This window comes from Drosophila teissieri, chromosome X (assembly GCF_016746235.2).
Source record: "Drosophila teissieri strain GT53w chromosome X, Prin_Dtei_1.1, whole genome shotgun sequence".
In the NCBI taxonomy this organism is placed as follows: domain Eukaryota; kingdom Metazoa; phylum Arthropoda; class Insecta; order Diptera; family Drosophilidae; genus Drosophila; species Drosophila teissieri.
Window position 1 is genome coordinate 3,038,154 of NC_053034.1, and position 24,885 is coordinate 3,063,038.

At 43.6% G+C, this 24,885-nt stretch overlaps 1 protein-coding gene across 8 annotated transcripts; it reads left to right on the forward strand.

Moving 5' to 3' along the window:
* Positions 1-24,847, forward strand: LOC122625087 (proton channel OtopLc). 8 transcript variants are annotated; one of them, XM_043804967.1, is made up of 12 exons: positions 1-28; positions 307-806; positions 4,925-5,437; positions 6,266-6,399; positions 6,730-6,768; positions 14,114-14,298; positions 16,173-16,330; positions 16,775-16,886; positions 16,989-17,149; positions 18,872-20,361; positions 20,638-20,998; positions 21,298-24,847. In XM_043804967.1, exons 3-12 carry the CDS (start codon positions 5,288-5,290, stop codon positions 21,436-21,438), a joined length of 2,931 nt encoding a protein of 976 aa, XP_043660902.1. In that variant the 5' UTR covers positions 1-28; positions 307-806; positions 4,925-5,287; the 3' UTR covers positions 21,439-24,847. The 8 variants fall into 8 exon arrangements, with proteins under 8 accessions (XP_043660902.1, XP_043660901.1, XP_043660904.1 ...); XM_043804966.1 differs by having other exon boundaries at positions 7-53; positions 302-806; XM_043804969.1 differs by having other exon boundaries at positions 7-53; positions 302-806; positions 4,925-5,419.
* Positions 24,848-24,885: the final 38 nt, after the last annotated feature.

Consider the following 24,885-nt stretch of genomic DNA (forward strand, 5'->3'; position numbering starts at 1 on the left):
TGATGGAAGACACTGCCTCTTCAGACCGGTGCCCAAAAAAATAAAATAAATAAGTAACTAAGAACTAAGAACTTAGAACTGAGAAGCGAGCAATAATAGTAACAATTAAGAGCAGCCACACACGGTGATTTTCACTAGTTTTTCACTAGATTTCCACTGGATGCTCCCGTAATTGGTATTTTATTTTTGCGATTCTCATCGCAACTGGCGATTGTTGCATTCCAGTAATCGGTGATTGCTATTAATCCGTGTTATTGTTGTTGTTCTGCATCCAAATCAATTTGCTTTGTTTTTGTAAAAGTGCAGTGAGAAAAGTGCTAAACAATTAGGCATCCGCATAACTGGCGAATAAAAACAGGAAGTTGCACTTTTTTTTGGGCAGTGCGTCGTCCATTTTGTCTGTTGTGCGTGTGCCAGTGTGTGTGCGTGTGCGTGTGTGTGCCTGTGTGTGTGACTGAGTCCGTTTCCGGTCCAGTCAATCAACAGCAACAGCAACAGACTTGCTTGTATTTTGCATTCGCATTTGGCCAAAAACGCAGGACCACAATAGCCCTAAATCCTCTGAATCGTAGCCAAAACGAAACAAAACGCAATAAATAAATAGGAAAAACGCGCGCGCAACAGACGCCACGCCACGCCACGCCCCCGCCCCCAACGGCATCCTCTTCCTCCGCACGAGCGGAAGCAAAACAAAGGGAAAACAGGACAGCAGGCAAGGAGGCGAAAGGAAACGAGAGGAGAACAAAGCAAGCAGCCGCAAAGGAAACGCATATGAGCTGAACGGCAGGATATAAACCCCAAAAAAAGTAAGTCAAGTGATGGATCAAGATAACCCCTTCCATAATTTCCATCTTCCATATGACATCATTCCCAACCAAGCTGAGCACAGTGTTAACTTGGCCAAGAAGAAAGCAATGGATTGATAATAGTATCATTCAGTAGCAAAGGTGCAACAAGTTATGGTTGCGATTCAATCGTAGATTTCGGAGATCTTTAGCCTGCCTAAAAAATGAAGAACAAAAAATGCCAGTTTGTAATCTGAGTTATTGAGGTCCGACCGTAACACTAAGCTCCTTGATCCCCCCCCACTCACCATCCCCATCCCCCATCCGCCGCGAAAGCAATCAAACGGCTGCCCTTCTCGGGTTACACACACATTTCTTGGTCTTCCATTAGAAAGACATTGGCATCGCCACCTTCGGTCCAAGTAAACCCATAAAAGTGCTGGGCCAAATGGAAAATCTTAATTGCACAACGCCAAGCCCGCGCGCCAACAAAAAGGCCAGCTTTCATAGATCAGAAGCTATGTAGTGATCCACAGCCCACAGCTTGGCTTCCCCTATTAACTTGGCTTAGAAGAGCCTTTCACTTGTTCCCCTTTACTATACCTTAATAATATGGATCTAATTGAAGCAGATTTGAGTCACTTGCCAGTTAGTTACTTGATTCTGTAATGTCACAGCATCGAATTGATCGCGTGAATCACTGAGCGAAATTGAAAGTGCCAAGTTCAGAGGTGAATCACATTCATTGTCAGCGGTTCAGTGTTCATCGCTGCCACATAGAATACGATCAGAATGCGGCATCGATTCGCATCGATTCGAAATAGACGCCTATGTTTTGGATTTGGGTTTGGCAGCATGGAAAATCATTTGCGAGGGTTGAAACCGCGACACGCGATTTCTAATGGTGGTTTGTTGCTGTTGCTGTTGCTGTTGCTGGTGGGTGGGTGAGGTGAAATGAGGTGGTGCTTCCTTGACGATGACGTTGATGATGAGGTGGTGGCCGTGTCGGTGACGGTGGTGGTGGTGGTGGTGGTGGATAGCCATCCAGTGGACAGCTCGAAATCTGAAAGGCAGAAACAAAACAAAACCAAAAACAAAAAACATAGCGGAAAAAGCAAAACGAAAACGAAAACGGAGTGCATATTCTGCATACGGTCGCGTTTCGTGTGCCAGCATACGTTTGTATATTAACTAATGAGCCGACGACCTCGGGGGGATGGACAACTGGGTGACTGGGGATGTGGGTGGGTAGGTGGGTGGGTGGTTCTGAATTGCTGACGAAAGGAACGAACGGAACGCACCACCCAGCCGAAACCCACTGTGCATCACGCACACACTGAAATTTGCATAATGCAAACACAATTAGAAGGTTTTTCCAAGAAACATTAAGTGCTCTAAATCTAATCGCCCAATTATTGCTATATGTTTCGAATAAATTACACGTTATTTAGACAAACATTTTGCTAACGACTTGCTGCAATTTCCGAAACCACAAATTAATTAGCGACTATTTCGCTGAGTGCTTTGGCCAACGGGCGACTGCAGACGGGGGTTTGTTTATAAGGTCACCACCCTATTTTCACGTATTGCATCCATCTGCTGACAGTTCTCATGCTCATTTCCATAGTCATTTTCATGCCCATTTTTATGCCCATTTTCATCTTCATTCCGATTCCCATTCCCATTCCCATTTTCCTTTGCATTTCCATTTCCATTTGGATTCCGATTCCGATTCGTTATTTTCTTTCTTTTCGGTATACAATTGCATATCCGGTTCTCCATGTGGGCGCCGTCTCTGGAACATCCACGGATCTGCATAGATCAACTTTTCCTCTCCCCTCCTCTCCTCTCCAGTGAAATACACACTATCTTTTATTGTGGTGCGTTGTCTTCTTCCCCTGGCGCCGATCCACCGAGCTGCTGTGTGGGTGGGTGGGGCTGGTTGGGATTGGGTTTGGGTGGTTCAGTTGGTGGTGCAGTCGGCTGTCATTTGTGTGCAATCTGTCATCGGACACTGTCATAAAGTAGCTGCAATGATCTGCCGATCCAATTCAAGTGGCGCAGTTTGTTTACAATGGTAAACCGGAGAGCCAAAGAGCCAGAAAGCCAGACAGTTGGTCCCACTCGTGTTTCCCCATTTTCATCGACGGCTGCAATCTGCCATCTTGTGTCTTAAAAAGGGAAAACCTTGTTAGCCGCTTGATTGGCACGCGAGAAAAAGAAGAGAAAATACTCGAAAAGTGATATGCATTTTCCCGTCATTCGGTGCGTAGTTTGCTGCAGTTAAGTGTTATTTCGTACCTATTGCATTCAGACATTCAGACATTGAAACAGCGATAGATTGAAATCGGGTCAAGTTAGCGTTTCGTTTCGATTCGATTTGCGATGGGTGGGCAACAATAATGTTGCACGGAGCAAAAATAAGAGAGCTCTCAATTAACAGCATTGGTCTAGTTTTTGCGCCAGTTTCTCAGTTTTTGCGCGAGTGTTAGCCATCGAATGTTAATGGTATTAGCCAAGCTTTCAATTTGCGAGACTGTGTTGGTTGCCGCTTGATGTTTTCGCTGCCTGCCGAACGAGAACATGCGACAATTCTGGCTTGCAAATGGCCATGGAAAAGCATGGAAAAACTACGAAGCTGCTGACCAACAAACCAAAAAAAAAACATGGAAAAACTACAGAATTACAGCGAACAGCAAAGAGCAAACTGGTAAAAAGATAAAGGCAACAATGTGGCCAGAATGCCTTTTATGACCACCGACGTTGCCTTAATACGCTCTAAGTTGGCTTTTACTAGTTTATTTGTTGTTTTTTTTTCAACAGAAAAAAGTTAATGGCGTTTCCAAAAGGGCCTCGTTAACTCACTCGACTATCCACTTGAAGATCACCTCGCAGTTTTATGGCAAATTACCCAGCTTCATACAAAATACAATACTTTAACACGTATATTTTGAATTTGGCCAGTTTTGGTCAGTTTTTTGACCATAACTTTGAATATACTGGTCCAAGGATGGAGTGTCATACCTCGTTGATCTCGTAATTAAATTTCCAATCGATTTGCATCCCAGCTTTGACATGTCAAATTTGACCCGTTTTTCGCAAATTTTGACGATGTTACCCCTTACCAAAAATGCAAAAAATTTAAAATTTTTTTTTTTTGCAATATTTCAAAAAAAACTTATCTGTACTTTTTGCATTGCTTGTACGCTGCACCAAAAGGTATATTTTTTGACAGTGCGACTAATTTAGACCAAGTAACTGCCACAAAACTGCTGAAAAAAGTGTTTTTTCAGCTTTTTTCAATGTTTGGAAAGTCCATACAGCATCTACACACTTGGCCAAATGGAACAAGGCACATAAAAATATTATAGCTTTTATGATTTCTTGCCAAATTCCAAACAAATATTTTCGATCGCAACCAACTGAATATAATGCGCTCGATCGGCTGGCTATATAGCGACTAAGGAAAAGAATAAGAATTCTGCCCTTGAAAGGCAGATGAACAAGTGGAATTTCCAGAGGGAGAAACTGGCACAATCTTTATGACCCTCCATCGCCGGCAAATCCAATCCAATCCAATCCAATCCAATCCGAGCAGTTCCGTTCCGTTCCGAAACGAGATGCTCATCAAGATGATATGATGCCGATGGATGGGTGCCAAGCACACACATTTTGACAGATTGAGGGAGCTGCTGCTTCTGTTTTATTTTCCGTTTTCTTTAGATTTAATATTTAAACTAAAGAGCTGTATGCAAATGGAAATCTTGATTCAAAGTCACGAGCAGTGGCAGCCATAATTTCTGGCCCGCTTTTCGCGCCACACTTTTCGTTTGGCTGCCAGCCAGAAAGCTAATAAAAAATTGCCGATCTTTATTTGTATTACTATATATCCAAACACGAAATCGGCCATAATCGGTTGGCTGCAAATGCATGCTGCACATTTGTAGTTGCAAATTGTTGATTTTTTTCCTCTCGCCTTTCGTGCGTGCGGAAAAACAAAATCGGGAAAAACAAATTCAAAATAAACACATAGCGGCCACTAAGTCAGTGGAAAACTTTATAGTCTAGACTACTCCATTCATCAGCATCTTTTCGTGTGAATACCTAATAAATTTGTGATCTTTTTTCTCCGCTTTCAGAACGACCAAATTGCGAAACCAAAAGTCTTGAGAATATTCAACTGCTGCTGCAAACCGTATGACTGATTTTTCAATTTGAGCAAAGCATAGCGATTACCTACCTTCCTAAGAACTTTATACCAGCTTACAACTATACACCCGGATATCCATTTGCGTATTTGAATGGCACGGCAATAGCGCCGATTATCTAGGATTATATAGTAGAGCGCTAGCAAACGCATTCCGTAGATAGTTTTTTGTACTCAAACCTGAAAGTATCTACATATATACGTACGTATCTACAAATATCCGATCTGATCCGATAGATAGGAAGCGAAAGACAGGAACAGGAAGAGTAGAAGGATCAGCGGAGGAGCGAAAGGAATGCAGCGGTGTCCCTACATTCATGAGATGCGCGAAAGATTACTGGACCAGCCGCGGGAGACACTACAACTGGAGAACATGGAGCGGGCCAATCTGCTCGACAACCGCCAATCGGCATCCGAATCCAACCAGGTCGGCACTGTGGTCAAGGTAGGGGCCATCGATACACTCGCTACAAGGATTGCCCCACTCATACACACTTAATATACATATACAATCATCATCCATCTGATCATCTAACCAAATCGAAACACACTCACACACACACATAAAACCCATTGTTTCCCACGCCCAAATTAACGAATTTACATCTGTCAAGTAACGGGAACTTAAAAAACAAACATGATTTTATTCACAACTTCATACAGAAACACATTTCAAACATTGCCCATGCAAATAATTGTATATATATTGTAATGAAAGTTAAACGCAGAAATATAAATATCCTTGAATATCCTTCTATATAGCAGTGTGTGTGTCGGTGTGTGTGTGACAGATTAATGACTTCTTTTTCAAAAGATTTTTTCGCCCTAGCCAAAGCATTTGAAACGGATCCAAAAACTTTAACCATCAAAATCCTTGCACGAGTTACCGATTCGCCCTTTTCTTTATGTTTCTCGAATTCGAAAACGAAATGAAACGAGCCAAAACAATTATGAGTAATATAATTTGCAATAAATTGGAATTGTTTTAATCACATATATATATTATTTTCGAAACGCATGTGAATGAATCAATATAAGAGGTTGATTGCCACAGAAACTGCATTTCATTTAAGAAATCTAGAACTTGTACCCCATTTGCAATCAAATGAACTTACAAATTTGAAGTTTTTGTGGCAAACTCTGGAACTAACTTTGTGTATATACTACCTACTACATGTTGTACTATATGAAATTCCAATTTATTGTCGTCCATCGAGCCCGAGTCCTCTGCAACGCAAACTAACCGCAATGTGTGTTTTTGATCCACCAACAGCTGCAGGGCGATGGCTACCACACGAGTCCTGCCCACCAGCGTACTCCACTAGTGCCGCACGATCTCGGCGAGGACTTCAATTTGGATTTCGACGATGATTTTCCGATCGATGCGCGCCGACCGAAAAATGCCAAGTAAGTGTGTTCCATTACTCCTTTTTTTTCAATGTCCCAATGTCCCAATGTCCTTTATGTTCACTCTGCTCTACATATGTGTTTTTGTGTTCCGTTGCATTCTTGCATTCCATTTCCTCCGTCACTAAGCTTCCGTTTCACATTCCAACGTTCCGCAATTAAAAAACCAAAAAAGTAAATAATAAATAAAGTGGAGATCTCGTTTCGTGCAATTCATGTTAACTTTTATGATCTGTGACCTTGTGACCTTGTGACTTCCCTAGTAGACCCGTAAATACCCTACAATCGCAATTCGTGCTCAATTTAATCAGTTGGCAAACCGTTTTACAGCGACAAACATCCAGCGGTTCTGACGCGCCCACAGCAAAGGTCAGATTTGCTATTAATCATTTCTCCAAAAAAACCCCCATTTAGTCGCCAAAGTCCAAGCACACATATATCTCTATATATACATAGAACAAGTAGCCCCTAGAAGTAACCACAAATCTACTTTCCTACTAACCCGCGAATGATATACTAGCTAGTTCGCTCTGGAACGTAGTTGATCTTTTTCTATCACCTGCATTTTGACTTGGCTTCTTATACTAGCAGTAGTAACACCTTTACTTACGCTGGGTCCACTAACTCCCAAGTATTTGTATGTATGATTGGGGGTACTTGTTTAACACCTCAAAAACACTAAAGAACCTGAACAAAAAAGCCCAAATCTCCTTAAGAATTCTTCATTTCGGGGAATTCTACGAGTTTTGGTACTCAGTGCCTGCATATGTACATCCAAAACTAAGTACTACATTTATCCGCTTAGGGAGTCGCAAAGACACCGGAGCCAAAAACCAAACTCGGCCCAAATTTCATTCAGCTTTTTCTTTGTATCTTTATGGCATTGTGTGCCTTTTTCTCTCCACTACTTACTTATATATTTTTTTTGGCATCCAGGGGATTATAATGTCAATGAACTGGACGCAAGGCACATTGCCTTACATTTCCGATGGTGTGGCATCGTTTTTTTCCACGAGCGTGTTCTTCATTTCATTGCTCCTCTCTGGTCGGGACATAAAACAAATAAGTAGGCGGCGAGTCATCCAAAATCGCTTATACAATGCTGTTGCCACTGGGTGGTGCATGGGTGGTGCAGGGTGGTGCAGGGTGGTGCACGGGTGGTGCTGTGTGGCGCTGGGTGGTTTGAAGTTGCAAGCAAATTACGCAACTTGACAAACCGACAAAGCATTCCACTCGGCTGGCTGCGGCATGAACCGTCAGCGATGCATGCCAACCAGATCAGTTGGCGTCTTGCATGTACTACATACACTGGTAAAAAATAAGCAGCAAATATTAGTGATGATTTCGAAAGTACTAAGAAGTAATACCATTTATTGATTTCTTTGCTCGTAGTGGCAACTTCTCGATTTGAAGCACCCTTCCTTGCGTCGATGTTCATTTTGCGCAGTGTATTGCATCCCCAGCAGCTCCATTCCCAGCCGCTGGGTGGCAGTGGAATCCGTGGAACTACGGCTTTGTCTCCGCCACCAAAGAGTCATTGTACGAATGACTTACATTCGTGAGTTTCTGCAATTTGCCAGCACAATACGGCGGCACAATGGGTGGCAAAAGGAGAGCGTCGCGAACTATCGATGCTTGGCATTTGGCCAGAGTTGTCAGCCTCACTTGAGAAGCACCATTCTCGCTCCTCGACTTGTGCACAGTGTTCCACTTGTTGTACATGGCGCACTTAACACTGCAACACACAGCGCTCCCCATTTGCTACATTTCTTGCGGTGTAGTTTTTCGATATTGATTTGGCTCCACTCAGCTCATTTAGAAAACAAAAAAAATCCAAAATGCCCATCATCTATTCGCGGCACTGGCCCTGGCGAAAACATTGTCACCCGATTAGGCACAAGGTTTTTGTTTGTGGTAGGCCCAAGGATCTCGCTTGCTGGACCCCAATGCTCCATACTTTGTTTTAGAAGTGCTAATTTAAGCCACCGATAAAGACCTCAACTGCTGCGAGGGTTGTGCTGCGAGTATAGGGTATAATTAGGCAAGGCCACAGCAACCCTTCCACGATTTTACCAAAAGGGGCTGCAGGATGAAAGGACACAGTAATTATAGAACCCACCCGGGTTATTGCTGCCAATTGAGAAGAACAACAAGTCGGAGATTTATACGTGCTTTTGTTTTAGCTTCAGGATAACAGGGCATTATTCGAAATATTATATCTTCAATTGCGCATTATCATCAGAGAGACAGACAGACAGACAGAGAGACAGACGGTTGATTAGGGAGTCTCTCATCAATTGCCAGGCTTTGGCTGCGCATTTTTCCGCTGCGGGGATTAGTGAGTGGCATCTGGGTCACACGTCTCCGCCTGGCGGGGATTTGGCATTTGGAATCCGGGATCTGGGCTCTGGGCTCTGGGCTCTGGGTTCAGGGTGCGGCTGCCAGCGATTCGATAGAATCTGGCCCCGCTCACCTACCGCCTGTAACCCTCGACTTTGCTGCTTTTATGCCCCTTGATGCAACTACGTCGCAGTTGGCGATTTGCGACGCAAATCCTTAGATGCCGTGGCTTTACACTGAACATGAAATATAACTTAGAAGTGAAAACTTAGAAAAAAAGGTAACTAATTTGCTCAAAACTAAACACTGCTTATTACTTACTGTCTCGTACTTGTAACCATGTTTCCAAACTTATATAAAGGAAAAGGCAAATAATATAGTGAAGGGGCAGCAGTGCGTAATTTCTCTCACTGTAGGCACACACTTTTTAGTGCCGCCACTCCTCTGCTGAATGACTGCAACCCCTTGTCGCGCACTCTGCACTCGACGACGTTGTTAGTTGGGAATTCGAAGGGATGGGGCGTTCGTGTCGGCGAATGGGCAACCAAAACAGAATGCCGCAATGTTTTCGCGAATGTGCGGCACACAAGGACGCGGCGCTGAAGTTACGATAAACGGTAAAGGACGAAGCCGAATACGAATACAAATACGATTACGAAGCCGAAAACGCAAACGAAGCCAAACTCCGAAACGCAATGAACCAGACAGCATGACGACGTCGTCGCCTTTTATCGTAAAGCTCTGCCGCAGCGCACGGTGGGCACGCGCGTGGCTTTTGTGGATAAAAACGAATGGGCAATTGAACAGTGGGACCACTCAAAACGACATCAAGAACATTAGTTGGAAAAAAGTTTGGGTTTTCGGCTAGTATAACGTTAGTAATCATCTAAATGAAGTAGAATGCAATGACAGCATTCAAGTTAGTATAGATTTTGATGAGTGCCCACTGTGCCAAAACGACTAGTGGTTCGCGGGGTGGTGGGGACGCTGGGTGGTTGAGTGGGTGGCTGTAACATGTCGCGTCACAATGCGAACAACAACAACACCAGATGACGGTAGTAAAATCAGTACAGACAGGCCGGGCATCGTGGGTAATTGAGTTTTGGGCTGTTGCTTTTCGATGACTGATGCGATGGATGGATGGATGGTTGGATGGCTGTGTTGGATTCTGTTCCTTTCCGTTCCTCACAGTTCCCCGTCAGCGCCGCTGATGCACTCTGCTCACTGGCATGCCACTCCACCCCTTCCCACCCCCGTGGAAACTCATCGCTTTTCCCTAAGTGACCCATTTACATCATGTGTGCGGCCAAAAAAAAAAAACAAAAAACAATGGGCGTCCGCTTCCTGATGCAAAACTCAATTAAAAGATACGTTTTTGGGCCAGGTCTCAAGACCGAGTTGCGCAGGAGGGCAAAATGATGACAACAAAAAACAAGTGGTTCAATTTAAAAAAGTAGAGAATTGGGTTTAGGTTATAAGAGTTAATAGATAAATGTCACATAAACAATAATGTTTAAATCAAATAAAAATTCAAGTCAAAAAGTAAATGGGGTATCGGCCAACTAGAAAACCAAGATGTACTTTCAAAAGAACACGGAAAAGCCAAATGTAGGAAATCGAAAAATGAGCCGAGATACCAGCAGCTTACATTCCAATCAAGGCGGAACAAAGCCCGGTGAATGCTGCATGCAAATCGCATGAATGACAGGCCTCTTTTGGGGGCAGGATCCCCGACAGGACCCACAATGCGAATATAACCCAGCAGAACTGCAGGACTGCAGAGCAACACGAGCAACACGAGCAACACGAGCAACAAGAGCAAACATCGCACATCAAGTCAAGTCGCGCAGCGAATTGTGTCCTACTTTCTGGCATACTCAAAGGACCTTTTCCCCTGCATCCTATCGAGAGCATCCTGCGAGCTGCAGAACGAGAGCACGAGAGCGAGTGAGAGAGAGAGAGAAGGCGCGAGGCGATTAGGGAGGGAGCAAAGGCGAAGAAAGAGACGGGGCTATGCGAGGAGAAAGAGAGAGCGCGAGAGATTCGGCGCAGATTGAGGGCGGCTGCTGGCCGACAAAGGATGCTGGACTTATCCTGCCAGGGCCCGTTTCAGTTGTAGTTGGATAGTAAAGGGTCTTGGACGTATCGTGCGAAGCGTTCGCCAGGTAGCCTCCAGAGTCCTCCAAAAAACCAAGAGTCCTCCAATCAGTTGGAATTTTTCAATGAATTAACCAATAGTTTAACGCCCAACTGAAACCGAGGCTGTCGTACCATTATTTTTTGAAGTTTCAACTTGACAAGTGATAATCGCAGTGCTCCAATCAAACTGACATCTAAATCTGTGAAAATTACTGTGAAATCTATCTAGAGCGAACCATTAAGTGTTTAATCAATGCACGATTTTGGGCCAAATGAAGCAATTTGCAGCGGGGTTTCATGTCATAATACCAATGATTTTCCGCATTAACTACAGTTAATACTTTTGGCCAGGCCTCCAAAAAAAAAAAAGAAACGAATAGAAAAGAAAAGAAAGCAGGCTTTTAATGGCACCGGGCAATATACACACACATTAAGCAGCTTATTATACACACAGCCGAGTGAGAGTGAGGGGGACGGAGAGATGCTGGGCGAAAGAAACAGCACGATAGCTCAGCTCTTAAGAACCTGAGCACCGCGAACTCCCAATGCAGAGCGATACTACATTCCACATACATAGATCCCTGTCCCTGTCCGTGCCCGTGTCCGTGTCCGTGTTTGTGTCCGTATCCAATGCATACACACCAGCACACCCGGAATCTGTGGGCTCCACAGGATACACTTTCCCCGCCGGAATGCGATGTGCGAAATGCCAAATACGGCTTTCCACTCAACTTTCAACCCCGAATCTCGCGAGAAGAGAGAGAGAGGTCACTGGGTCGCTGGCGCTCCCATCCGGGATGCAGTCCGTAGCGAAAAGTATGGCCACGCCTCATTTGCCCATTTGTCAAATGCATTTCAAATGCGTTCCACATAGAAGAGGGACAGCGGGAGAGAAAGACAGAGAGAGAGGGAGAGAGGAAGAGTGTCAGATACATTTATATATGAGGATGCTCTCCAAGTCAAACAATAGTCGTTCTGTTGCATTCGAAAATAGAAAATAAAGCCTGCAAATTGCTTCATTTAGAGTTGCCGCAATACATAATTACGAACTGTGAAGTGAAATTGACGGGAAAACTGAATAAGCGGAAAAACCGATAAGTAGTAGAGGTATCGAGGTATCCGGCGCGAAGGACCAACCAAATCCTATCGCCCATCGATAGAAAATAATCGGCAAGCAGATCGTCGACAAAAAACCAGCACAACGGAGACCGAAACGGAAACGGAGACAATGGGCGGCGGTGAAGTGAAGGTCGCTACCGTCGACGTCGAGGGCGGGGACAACATGGCCACCTTGCCGGTGTCCCGCTCCCATACCGCCGGCAGCACCGACAGCGCCGAGAAGAACAACGCCGCCAACAAGGAGATGGAGCTGAAGAACGTCATGCCGCAGCCGCTGCAGAGGTGCGAAAAGCGGGTGGAAAAGCATGGAAAACTTGTTTTGGGCATATACTCTGGATAGTTGGGGGGAGACAATCTACTGATAAGGGACAAACTGATAAGTCCTATCACCCTGGTTTACTTATGTCTCGAAAGAAGTTCGTCACACTTAAAGTCTTGCTGGATAGCATCTATTTTCTATAGAAAGACCTTTTAACCAGCACTTGATTATCAACCAAAGTGGTAAAAGGGGTAATGCGGAAGTGGAACCCCTACCATGCAAAATTCATTCCATTTCATTTACGCATTTACATGCCAAGCGAACTTTGTATGAAAGAATTTTGGGTGCAATTAGTATTTAGCTATTTGGCTAATTCCTGTGTATAACAGCTTCACCCAAAACACTTGAGCACACTCACACACACCCACACACACACCCATAGAGATAGAAACGCACACAGCCGCACACCTTGTACATAGGCAGTAATATACACGGTCGTAGTATGCATAGTATATAGGATATATGTATATATATATAACCAAATGTGCAGTCCCAGTCGTAGAGCGCCGTCTCATTCTCTCATCGAGGTCCTTGCAAAGATTTAGGTTTTTTTTTTGTTGTATGCGCTTCCCGCCCCGCCCTTCTAACCGAACACCGCCCACCGCCCACCGACCACCGCCCCCCCGGCTGTGTAAATCCATCCACTTAAGTTAGCATATATGTATGTTTGTAGTGTAACGAATTGGATAAACAATACTTAATTCACATCGAATCTTATAGGGTTTGCTACACGTTCAAGCCAAATCCAAATAAGTACAGTTTTATGCCAGCGAAAATAACGGTACAGGGCACATATGAAACCAATCCGATAACGGGACCCATCGAACTATGGTAATGTGACATGTGACATATGACATATGAAAAACCATGACCTATCCCAAGACCAAAGTGCTCCAGACCCCGCCGAACTTCCTCTGTTTCATATTCCTCACACTGCCTGGGATGATAACTTCATATCAGATACTTAATTTCAGATACTTTTGTAAATCATAAGATACGGACGGGGTCGATTAAAGATATAAAATCATCCATCAGATTGGCGTACCTTTCGAATACCCGCTGCTACAATGGGGGGGAGGGGGGTGTGCATCACATGCAAATGGATGCTTAAGTGGGGTGGGAAAATGGGGGTGGTGTATTTAAAGCTGCCACTAACTGGGTCACCAAATACGCAAACTGCTGTGGGAGGCACCGTGGGACGCAAGCGTAGCGTGTTCTCGATTGGAATTTATAGAAATTCATTGGTATTTCTCATCAAAATCGCACATATAGCTTATATACTTACAAGCACTAGTATGAGGTTTTTGTTTTACATACTGTCACAAACTGGTAAAATGCCCACTGTGCAGGTCGGTGGCTAATCAAACATCAAATAGGGGCTAATGCAGGGCGTTTATGTGCCTGAGATGTCGAGTGAAAATGCACTTGAGTTTTAGTTGCATGTCAGACACTTTCTCACTTTCTCACAGCCAAACAGACACACACACCTACACACGCACACCCACACACACACAATGAGCTACTGTCTCTGCAGAAGAACTCAAGCGAAGAGGGGAAAAGTGGGAAATTAGCAGGCACCGCTGGAAGCGGGACAGTGGGTCAACTCGGGGGAGTTTTGGCACCGATTTCTGGCCAGATCTTGACACAGTTTCCGCACACATACACACACACTCACACACACACACCATCCGTATATACGCGCACCCCGATTTTACTCTTCTGTACATACAAAACTGAGTTGTGAAACGCAACGTGAGAACTTCAGCGAACTGACCATCTCGCGGTATCCTTTCGCAGGACATCGCTGTTCATCGTGACCAGCCTGGTGTACGCGATCCTACTGATCGTTGTGTGCATCGCCTACGTAATCAGCGATGTAACCACCCACCGACTGCCGGTTTTGTACTACGAGACATTCTTCACATATCTGTACGGCGTCAGCATACTCTTCCTCCTCTACGTCTTCTGTTTCCTGCTGCAGGGTGAGTAAATTCGACTTGCCAGCTGCATTTTTGGTCACCTGAATGTGTCTACAAGAAAGCAGTAAATGAAAATAGTCGTGGATGCGGTTGCACTTTATAGGAATTCCGCATCGAACATTAACTGCTGCCTACTTATAGGCACCATTCATGTGAATCTTATCACTATGTACAGCTGCGAAAAAAAAAATAGCACCACTGGCCCAGTAAAACTTTAAATAAGTCTCCTACCTACAATTTAGGGTTTAAAAGGAGCTGAAATACCTTTTTAGAAAGGTTAAACAATTCACTTTTTAGAAAATAAAAAAAAATCACAATTGTTCTATGAATTCTTAACTTATTTAAGGAACTTTATGAAAAGTGACAAAATTAGGCGAAAAAAATAATAGCACCACTTCATAAAAAATGCTTTAAACATAAAATATAAACTTAACAGTAAAAAATTCCTTAATAACAAGTGATTGTATATTAAAACTACGCCCATCCCATTAATTTAATATTTGGTAGTGTATCCTTTATTAGCAATAACAGCTGCGGAACGTTTTGGCATGGAGTCAACCAGGTCCTGACACCGTTTTGGGGATATTTTGCACCAGGACTCCTTAATTATACCCAAAGTTATTCGTTGTTAGTTGGCTTTGAAGCTACAACTGCTTTTCTCATATCTGACCAAGAATTTTTGATGGGATTACGGCCTGGGGACTGTTCAGGCCAATCCAAAACAGGAACAGATTTATTTTGGAACGAATCCTTGGCTTTCCTGCGGGTCTACTTGGAATCATAGTCTTTTAATTGTATTCGGCAAAGGGTAGCATCATCGTCACCAAAATATCCACAAACACATGTTGATCCCAGATGGTTTTTGACCATGGTATATTATGGTATAGCCCCGACTACATAGTACGAGAAACAAGCCCATACCATTACACTGGATCCTCCGTGTTTAATTGCTTCTACTGTGTAATTTGGCTTATATTCGGTGTTCTTAGGTCGTCTTACATACGATTAAGATCCATTACCACCAAAAAAAACCACCTTGCTCTCATCTGACCATAAGAAGTTCCTCCATTTTTCACATGGCCAATTTAAATGTTCCTTGACGAACTTAAGGCGCTTGGTTATGTGTCTCCCATTTAAAAGAGGGGCTTTCCTGGGACTACAGACTTTTAATCCATGTTCCCTGAGACATGTGTGAACTGTTTGCACTGTTGCGGAAATGTTGAGATCCTTTTTCAGTTCGGTAGCAGCTTTAAATGGATCCTTCTTGCCCTCGGGCACTAGCCTTTTGAAGAGATGGGTGCCCAATGATTGTTTTTTCCCACGTTTTTCGGGATTCTTGTTGTAGGGGATTGCATTTCCTATCATTTTGTTTTAGAATTGAAGGATTAGACCAATATTTCTGTGTGATTTTCCTTCAGAAATTGGTTTTTTGACCATGCCACGCTTATCTGAAGAGCAATGCTTTCCTCGTCCCATTTTAATCATTTTTTTTAAGGTATGTTTCAAAAATAATGTTGGATATAGTAATAGAAATGTCAAGTTTTATAACCATGTGCTTTTCACCAAAACAAACCGCCGACAAGTATTGAATATTTGAAAAAATCGATAGTGGTGCTATTTTTGTTTTCGCCTCATTTTAGACATTGCCGCCCAAAAAAAATTATTAAAAATCAAGGTATGGACAATTCAAATTTTTTTTTTCATTTTTGGATAGGAAAAATATCTAGCATTATGCGAAAAATCAGTATTTGGTACTATCGGTACCTCAACCTTAATTTATTTGATCGAGAACAAAATACGTTATGGTGGTGCTATTATATTTTTCGCAACTGTATATGTGTTACCTCGATTACTTGACCTATTATCTTGTCCAACAGAGAGCTCTTGCTGCAATGGCGGCAATGGTGGCAGCAAACCGAAACCCCAGCCCAAGGAGAAGAAGTCGAAGAAAGCCAAAAATGCCGATCCGGCCGATTCGAAGGACGCGAAGGGCTCCAAGGACTCTGGCAAGGCAGCCAAGGGCGCCGCATATCAGGTGTGTAATTCACTGATCCCTTTAGGGATTAAGCATTAAGGATTAAGGATGCCAAAAACAAAAAACGGTCTCTTGAAACATGTGTAACCTAATTATGGGTTTCTTTCCTCCTCTATCATTATTATCTAAGCACACACTGGCCAAGTTTCTGGTTTGCTATCAGCCTACTACTACTTCTCTACTACTCATAAGCTGTTAGCAGCTTTTACAATACGCTAACCACTCCCTTGCCATAGAAAGGAAGTATAGACTAATAGATCCAAAGGCTTATTTTTGTTGCCAGCTAAGATAATTTCCATGAATTGTAGTAGTTCGCCCAGTAAAGCCATGCTAATTATGGGGGCCAAGTGCTGAGGTCGCAGCAATTAGTTTAGCACCGAGGGCGGTCAGTTGTGCCCCCCACACACATGTATACATATTATCTCATGGTCCATTCGCATGTAGGAGGCACCTGTGGACGCCGAGGTGGCCGTCACCCCAAAGAATGTGCGCAAGCGCAAGACAACCCATAGTGATCTGACGCACGGCAGCTTCTTCCTGCGAGTGGGTGCCATTGGTGAGTGTGGAATCGGAGTTGTCCCTGCACAGGGAGAACTATATCTATATCTATATCTATATCTAGCATATCTAACTACGAATTGAACCCGTCTATTCACAGCTTTCGGCTTGGGCGCCATGATCTACATTGGCCTGGAGTTTGGCTCGTTCTTTGAGATACCCTTCGATTCGCCGTGCCATCACATCCTGATCGGCGTGAATCCGCTGCTCCAGATGATCTTCACCTTCATGCAGATGTACTTCATATTCATGAATGCCCGGGTAAGTGCAAAGGCCATGGTGATGCTCTGTGTGCAACTCTAAACTAAACTAAAAGAAAAACTAAAACTAAAGAACACTGTAAGCGTATGACTACTACCTACTACTTACTACTACTACTACCTATACTACTTATACTACTGCTACCTACTGTTATTATCCACGGCTATTCTATACTCGTATGTTAAATGTAAAGCCATCACTAAGAACACGAATCCAACCAATCCAGCTCCTACTCAGAACCCCAGCGAGGTTAGTTGCCCCAGTTTCCGTTTCCGTTTCCGTAGAACTCACTCAATGATTAGGTCGCGGCATTTTCAGTTAGGTCGCGTTTCCGGTTCCGTTTTCGGTTTCGGATTCAGTTTAAGTTAAAGTTTGCCTTGATCGATCTCAATCCAAATCTCACCACGAACTTGTAATTGGCGTGCTAATTGGCAGTTTTGAGTTCAGTTTTCATCCATCCGCATCTGGTATCTGCATTCTGCATTCTGCATTCTGCATTTGCAACTGCATCCATCGCCGATCACATCATCTGCCATATCCACTCGCTTGCTTCTCTCTCAATCGCTAAAAACGAACATTGGAAGAGCCACAGACAACAGACTATCCGAAATCAAATGCCATTGGGCATATACACAAAGTAATCAATACCCTTATACTTTCAAATACCCAGCACCACACACGCATTTCGAGCAATCAAAAAGAAAACATTATCAGCCAGCCAAACAGCGCATTCATACAATCATTCATATTTATAATTCATATTCATTCATTCATTCATACATGCATACATGCATACTCATCCAAACCACGTGCATATTCATTCTTTTAAACAAATTTCGAAATTTTGCTACGTAGTTATTTAATGAACCATTTTTGTGTACATAATCCCACAACTCCGCCCCATTCGCGCGATCGCAGACTAGGCCGCCATTTCAGGTACGATATGCAACTCATTTTCTACTCTACTACCTACTCTACTCTACTCTACTCCACTCCACTCCACTGTACTCACCACCCAAAAACTTAACCCGTACCTGTACCTGTACCTGTACCTGTACATCTGCCCCCATCAAATACTCATTGTGCCCACCTAACTGCTAACCTCTAATAACCCCATGCCACCAATATGTATGCCTATGTCTACGATTTATACACACGATATATCATATCATATCTGATAACCAGATGATAACCACAAGTCTAGTCAAGCTACTGTACCTCTAAGGGACGTCCTGTGCGGCAGTTTGGTTTTTGTTCCGCCCACTGTCTATATACTCTATATGGTAGAGTACCTACATATATTTATAAAATATATTATTTGGGATTCAAAGATGCATAGATGCATTTCAATATGCATAGAATCTTGCATTGTTGGCACGACTAATGAGCTCATGGCTCAAAGAAGGGCGACGAATGTTCATTTAATTTGTTTTCACTGTATTTTCAGTTCTTATATATTATATATAGTATATCTGTACATATTATATTAGTGTGGAACCCCCTGCAGAGCCAGTGGCTTGCAGCTCCTCGCAAAGGAGCTGAGTTTTGCCCGTAATCTAATCTCTAATCTCTATAATCTCTATATAAGTACTCAATGTAACCAACTTGATCGCCGTGAGACTCTCCGCCGTACTCAAGCGCCCCGCGCACACCTCTCTCTCTCTCTCTCTCTCTCTCTCTCGCTTTATCTCTATCTCTCTCGGTTGGATACTGGATCTCCAGCTGAACATCCACCGCTTCAAGGTGATCGCCCGCTTTGGCCTGATGCACGTGGTGGCCACCAACATTTGCGTGTGGATCCGCACGCTGGTTAAGGAGTCGCTGCTGGAGATCACGATCTATCACCAGAAGAACGAGCCGGAGGCCGGCGCCTCCTCCATAGCCCACTCGATCCGGCAGCATGCCCTGCGGCACGCGGGCACCGTGCTGCGCACCCATGCGGGACCCAACAGCGAGTTCGAGGTGCTCGACGGCGAGGACATACTGCCCAAGGATGTGTACAAGAGCGACAATGTGCTGTCCAAGCTGGTGCGCAACACCGTCGATGGCATTTCGAAGAGCCTGGGCATGGGCGGTGACCAGGCGATCGCCAGCACCACTGGCGGCATCACCACGACGACGACGACCACAAGGGCGCCGTTCACCACACCGAACTACCAATGGCACAGCACTACTATGGCCCGCAAGCTGAAGAAGTTTATCACCAGCGCCACCACCGCGGCCACAACGGCGGCGGGCAGCAGCAGCACCGCCAGCAGCACCACCATATCACCGACCATCAGTAGCACCACCATTCCGTCGACCACCATCAGTAGCACCACCATCACATCGAGCCCCACCTTCAGTCCATTTAGCCCATCCACCACCACCACCACCACCGCTGCCGCCCTGAATCTCGAGACCAGCGGCAGTGAATCGCCCTTCGGCGGCCTGCAGCGCATCCTCTCCAGCGCTGCGCCGCCGAGCCTGGCGCCAGTCGATGGGTTCGGTTCCGCTTCCGCTGCCACGCCCACATTCGGTTCCGGTTCCGGTTCCGGCTTAGGTGCCAATGCCGGCTCCTTCGTAGACAGCTTCCTGGCCAGCACACTGAGCCCGGCCAGCAGCACCGAGGGCTCGGCCAGCATCATGAACAACCTCTTCGGCCAGGGACCGATGGAGAACAGCTTCCAGACGTACACCGATCTCGGCCACGAGGAGGCCACCGGTCTGGTGAGCTTCGAGAATCTGGAGAGCCTGGACAACATATACCCGGCGGCGCTGTCCTCCAATATCGGCACACTCAACTCCACCGCCTGCGGCCGCATCGACATAATGGGCACCATTGTCTACGATTCGGCGCCCTACCTCTATCCGTTCATCATCGAGTATTCGCTGATCGGGGCGGTGGTGTTGTATGTCATGTGGAAGCACATCGGCCGCTATCCGGGCCGCATGAACGACGAGGATCTGGAGCATCGGCTGGGGGGGATGCTGTCGCGTCGAGCGGTGGCCATGGCGCAGCAGGCGCGATCCGGACGCGTCGACTGCGTCGGCTCGTCGAAGGGCCTATTCTTTGGGCTCCTGCTGCTGGTCGGGGCCCTCATCTGCCTGATACTCTTCTTCGTCTTGGTGCGCCATCAGCAGTTCTCGCTGTTGGCCATTTACCTCGCCGACGCCAGCCACTGCATCCTGATGGCCTTCGCCATACTGGCCATTATTGTGGGATTCATCAGGTCTGGACGAGGAGTGCGGGGAGTGTCGGGAGCAGACTGCACAGGGCAAATGCATCTCTCTAGAGGGGCATACACCTATCTACCTACCTTTAACTTTACCTAATGCAACCATTGATACTGAAAGATAGTATCATATCTCTTTGAATGCTTTTGAAAGTGGGTGTATGCCAGTACCATTAGCCGACCATTTCTCTGTGCAGTTCCCGCATTTCCATATAGATCCAAGACTAACCTTTCTCTCATTTTCATCATTCCCATCCCAACAACAAAATAAAGGGTCAAGAACCTGAAGTTCCGCTGCGAGGAGCAGTCGAACCTGAACGACATCTTGCTGCGCATCTCGGCCTTCGGCCTGTTCACCTACTCCGTGTTCAGCATCATTGCCGGCAGCTTGAAGGTGCTGGAGAGCGAGCCCAGCCTGCTGGTGACGACCACCGGTGGCGTGGCCGTCTTCCAGGTGATCCTGCAGCTGCTGTTCATCGCGGACGTGTCCCGCCGTCGCGTCCACCTGCCGGAGCACGACCGGAGCAAGCCGGGCCGCCAGATTGTCACGTTCCTTCTCATCTGCAACGTGGCCATGTTCGCCATCTACACATTCGAAGCTCAAAAAGTATTCGCCAATCCTGTAAGTAGATATGTACGTAAGCGAGACTGAGTTAAGTAAGACGATTAACGTTCTCGTTCTCTACTCGTTATTCGATTGTTATTCGATTGTTATTCGATTTGTGTGCTTTGCATGGGCATTTCCTTCTAGTATTCTAAAAACTATAGCATACTTTTTGACGCCTGCCATGCGTTCAGTAACACACAGACAGTTATTTCATAGATTTTAAACAGCTTTCTGTCTTGCCGTGTTGTCCACCTGCATGTCGTTGTTGTTAAACCCGATTTTGGAGCCAACTATTAACGCCTTTACCGCACATACTATGCCCACAGGTTCAGCTGGAGTTCTACGGCTTTGTGCCCTGGTCGATCATCCAGCGCATCACACTGCCGCTGTGCATCTTCCATCGATTCCACAGCGCCGTGACACTCGCCGAGATCTGGAAGACCACCTACAAGGCACGCCTGGAGTAAAGTGATGGCGCTGGCGATGGCTGGTTCCCGATGGTACCCGATGTCTATATAGGCCGATGATGGGTGGGAGTTATGAAAATGCACCAAAAACCGAAATGTAGCGAGCCCAGAACGCAAAAGTGAAGCAGTTAGGTTCTAATTACGTACTAAACATATATGCATACTACATATAATATATACATTAGTGCAGAATATGTACGAGAGCGTATTATGACTTTTTTTGTTTGAGGAAACCAAAGCGTAACGAAATGAGTGACGAAACGAACGAACCAATCGGACCAATCTGCGCGATTAACAATTAACAATTAACGATTGCCAACCGATAACGATTGCAGGTCGCTTCTTCATTTCCCCCCACCCCACTTTTCTTCTTATATTTTTTTTTTTTTGTTTACTTTGTTAACTCGTGGAGAACTTAAGAACCTAAGAACTAAGTCATAGCGTTTACAGTTGAACCGAAAACCTAGAGAACCGATAACCGATAACCGAGAACCACGGCACATGTTTTTAATCTGAGTTACGTATTTAATTTAGTTTAGTTTAGTTTTGGTCTCTAACACGCTGCAATATCTTGTTACTAAATCGGAACTACAAGTTAATATTAATTTCATAATTGTTTAACCATTATCCGCTTCGGCAACCGAAACCAAAAACAAAAAAAAAACGAAATCGATTAAAAATTCACATTACAAATAAGATGGAAATTATTCTGAAAACACATAAAAAAAATGGTTGTTTACTTTTCGCGTGTTTTTCGCGACTGCGAATGAGGGAAATTCCCGTGACTATACACTGAAACACAAAACAGGGACACTCAATGCAATGCCATGAAGAACGCGGCCACAGGAAACGGAAACGAAACGGTAAATGTAACAAAGCCCGGAAACGGAAACGAAATTCGATCTGATCTGACTATTCCGCCAATCGAGAACAACAACAACAAGAACAACAGTAACAGCCGAACAACAACAAACTGTGATGAATTCATATGATTTACTGCTATAATTTGCTACTCCATTACATTTCCCGATTTTCCCGAATTTCCCCATTTGATTTAACCATTAAGCCCCTTCGTTTTTATTCTCAGCCACAAGTCACTAACTGAGTTGACACAACTTTTGTAAGAATTTAGAAACAATGGCGCTAAGACAACTTCATGGCCAATTGTAAAAACAAATTGCCCGAAACACCATAACTAAAAACAAAATAATACAAAAAACAAAAAAAAACACAAGAACCAGAGAAAACAAAGAAAATTGTGGCATTTAATGGCCAGAAATACAAAAAACAAAACAAGAAAAAACAAAAAAAAAACATTTTTAATATACATTATATAAAAGTTTATAAATGTCCATTTTTTGATTATTAGTAGTGATGTTAAAAGAAAAACATAATTAACGGTAAAAATAATAATATGTATGTATGTTATAGCAGAGAATCGGATAAACCAAACCAAACCAAAAAAACAACACAAATTCTTAAGCAACACACTCGAAAAAAAATGAGAAATTGCGAAGCAAACGAAAATCTTTCCAAGTGAATCCCCGCATTTATGAATGAAAATTTTAGCTAAAGCGATATGGAAAATGAAGAGGAGTCATTCTGCCGATGAGATGACCGGAAAAAAAGCGTATAGGAACGGAAAAACCATTGACAAGCATCAAATTGTTTACAATTTACAATGTTAAAAAGGAAACGAACATTTTGAAAGATATATATGCCACGTATATCTATAAATATATGTATACTAACCCACCAAATTCAAAGTATTTCAACGTTTTATACAAGGAGACGATGCGCAAGACAAGAGATCGGGACAGCTAACCCCCTGTCCTGACCCCTTCTGGAATCCAAATGCCCAGAGAATTCCTCTCCATAAAACCAAATCACTCATCCACATTTCCATTCCCATACCCATATCCATACCCATAACCATCTCCATAACCAATTCCCATTCGAAATACAGCTGCAACTCGAGTCAGAAGGCATCAGTTCGCTAAAGACCAAAGAAGATAAACGATTAATTGAGAATCCGATTATAATCTGTAATCATAATCCAGTCTGCAAGTCTATATAATGCATGTTAACTGTAGGCGCGGGGAGTTCAACAAGAATACGTATTCAATACTCGTAATCCAATCAAATGTAATGTGGTAGCAAGCTAGGTAAACCAAGCCAAAATCGAACAAACCATAAGTAGTTCAGCACTCGCTCAGTCACCCACGCGGATCTGGATCTGGATCAGGATCAGGATCAGAATCAGCAGGATCGTAGGATCCGTATCCGGGGAATCATATATCCAAAGTTTGCGAATCAAATTCAGTTTGAAACTTGTACTTGCGTAGGCTCTTAGAAATTGTACTTGAATGCATACGCTACATAAATCACATACATATATATATATATTTAACTATGCATATATATATATAAATATATATATATATATAAATTTAATTGTTTTTTCCTTAACATTTAGTTAAACGTAAGATCGAATCATATTTTATGCCGTACAACCGAACAGAAAAGTGTGAGCAGAAAGAAATATTTATTAAATGTTTCAACTAAGTTGTATAATTATAAGTGAGAGTTTACATAATGGAATTATGTATCTGTATCTAAGCAAGAGCAAAACACTGACAACATTTTGGGGCAACAGCGTCGATGAAAAGCGAGTTGGGAATTCGAGTAACGTTCAAATTGAAACTCAATTGACAGAAAATGAAAATTCAGACAGAAACTTAACGCACAAGAACAAACAAGAACAAACATGAACAAACAAGATCAACACCAAAGCAGCAGCTAAATCCCATGAAATATACAAAACTTAATGAACGGAAACAAAAACATGAACAACTTATATACTCGTAAGTATAAAGACAATTTCAATAACTGATAAATATATAAATATATATATATATACAAAGTGAAAACCAAAACCAAAACCAAAAGTAAAAGGCAAATCAGCAAAATTTACATGCATTTCAAATACATTTCCCATAACCGCATCAACTAAACAATGAAATCAAGTAAAGCAACAATTACAAACGAAAGTTAAAGTGGATAAAACGATTCGACGAATGCGAATGAATATTATAAATTATAAATAATGGATGTGCGAACGCAAATGCTCAGCAACAAGAAACAAGAACAAATTCATACAACAAATTGTAAGCCATTTTTTAATCATTGTCGCATTTAAGAAACGATAACAAAAACAAAAGCGAATACAAAATTCAAGCGCGATTCATTTTGTTCAACAACACACAACAAATACTCATGCCATACACACACCCAAACACACACATTCACCACACTCACACTGACATTCACTCAATACTGAGTTCATTGCATAACGAATACAAATTGAAATACAAACATTGAGTAAAAGTTTGATGGTAAACGAAGTAAAGATGACATACAAGTAATTTTAAATTGAATAAAAATTAG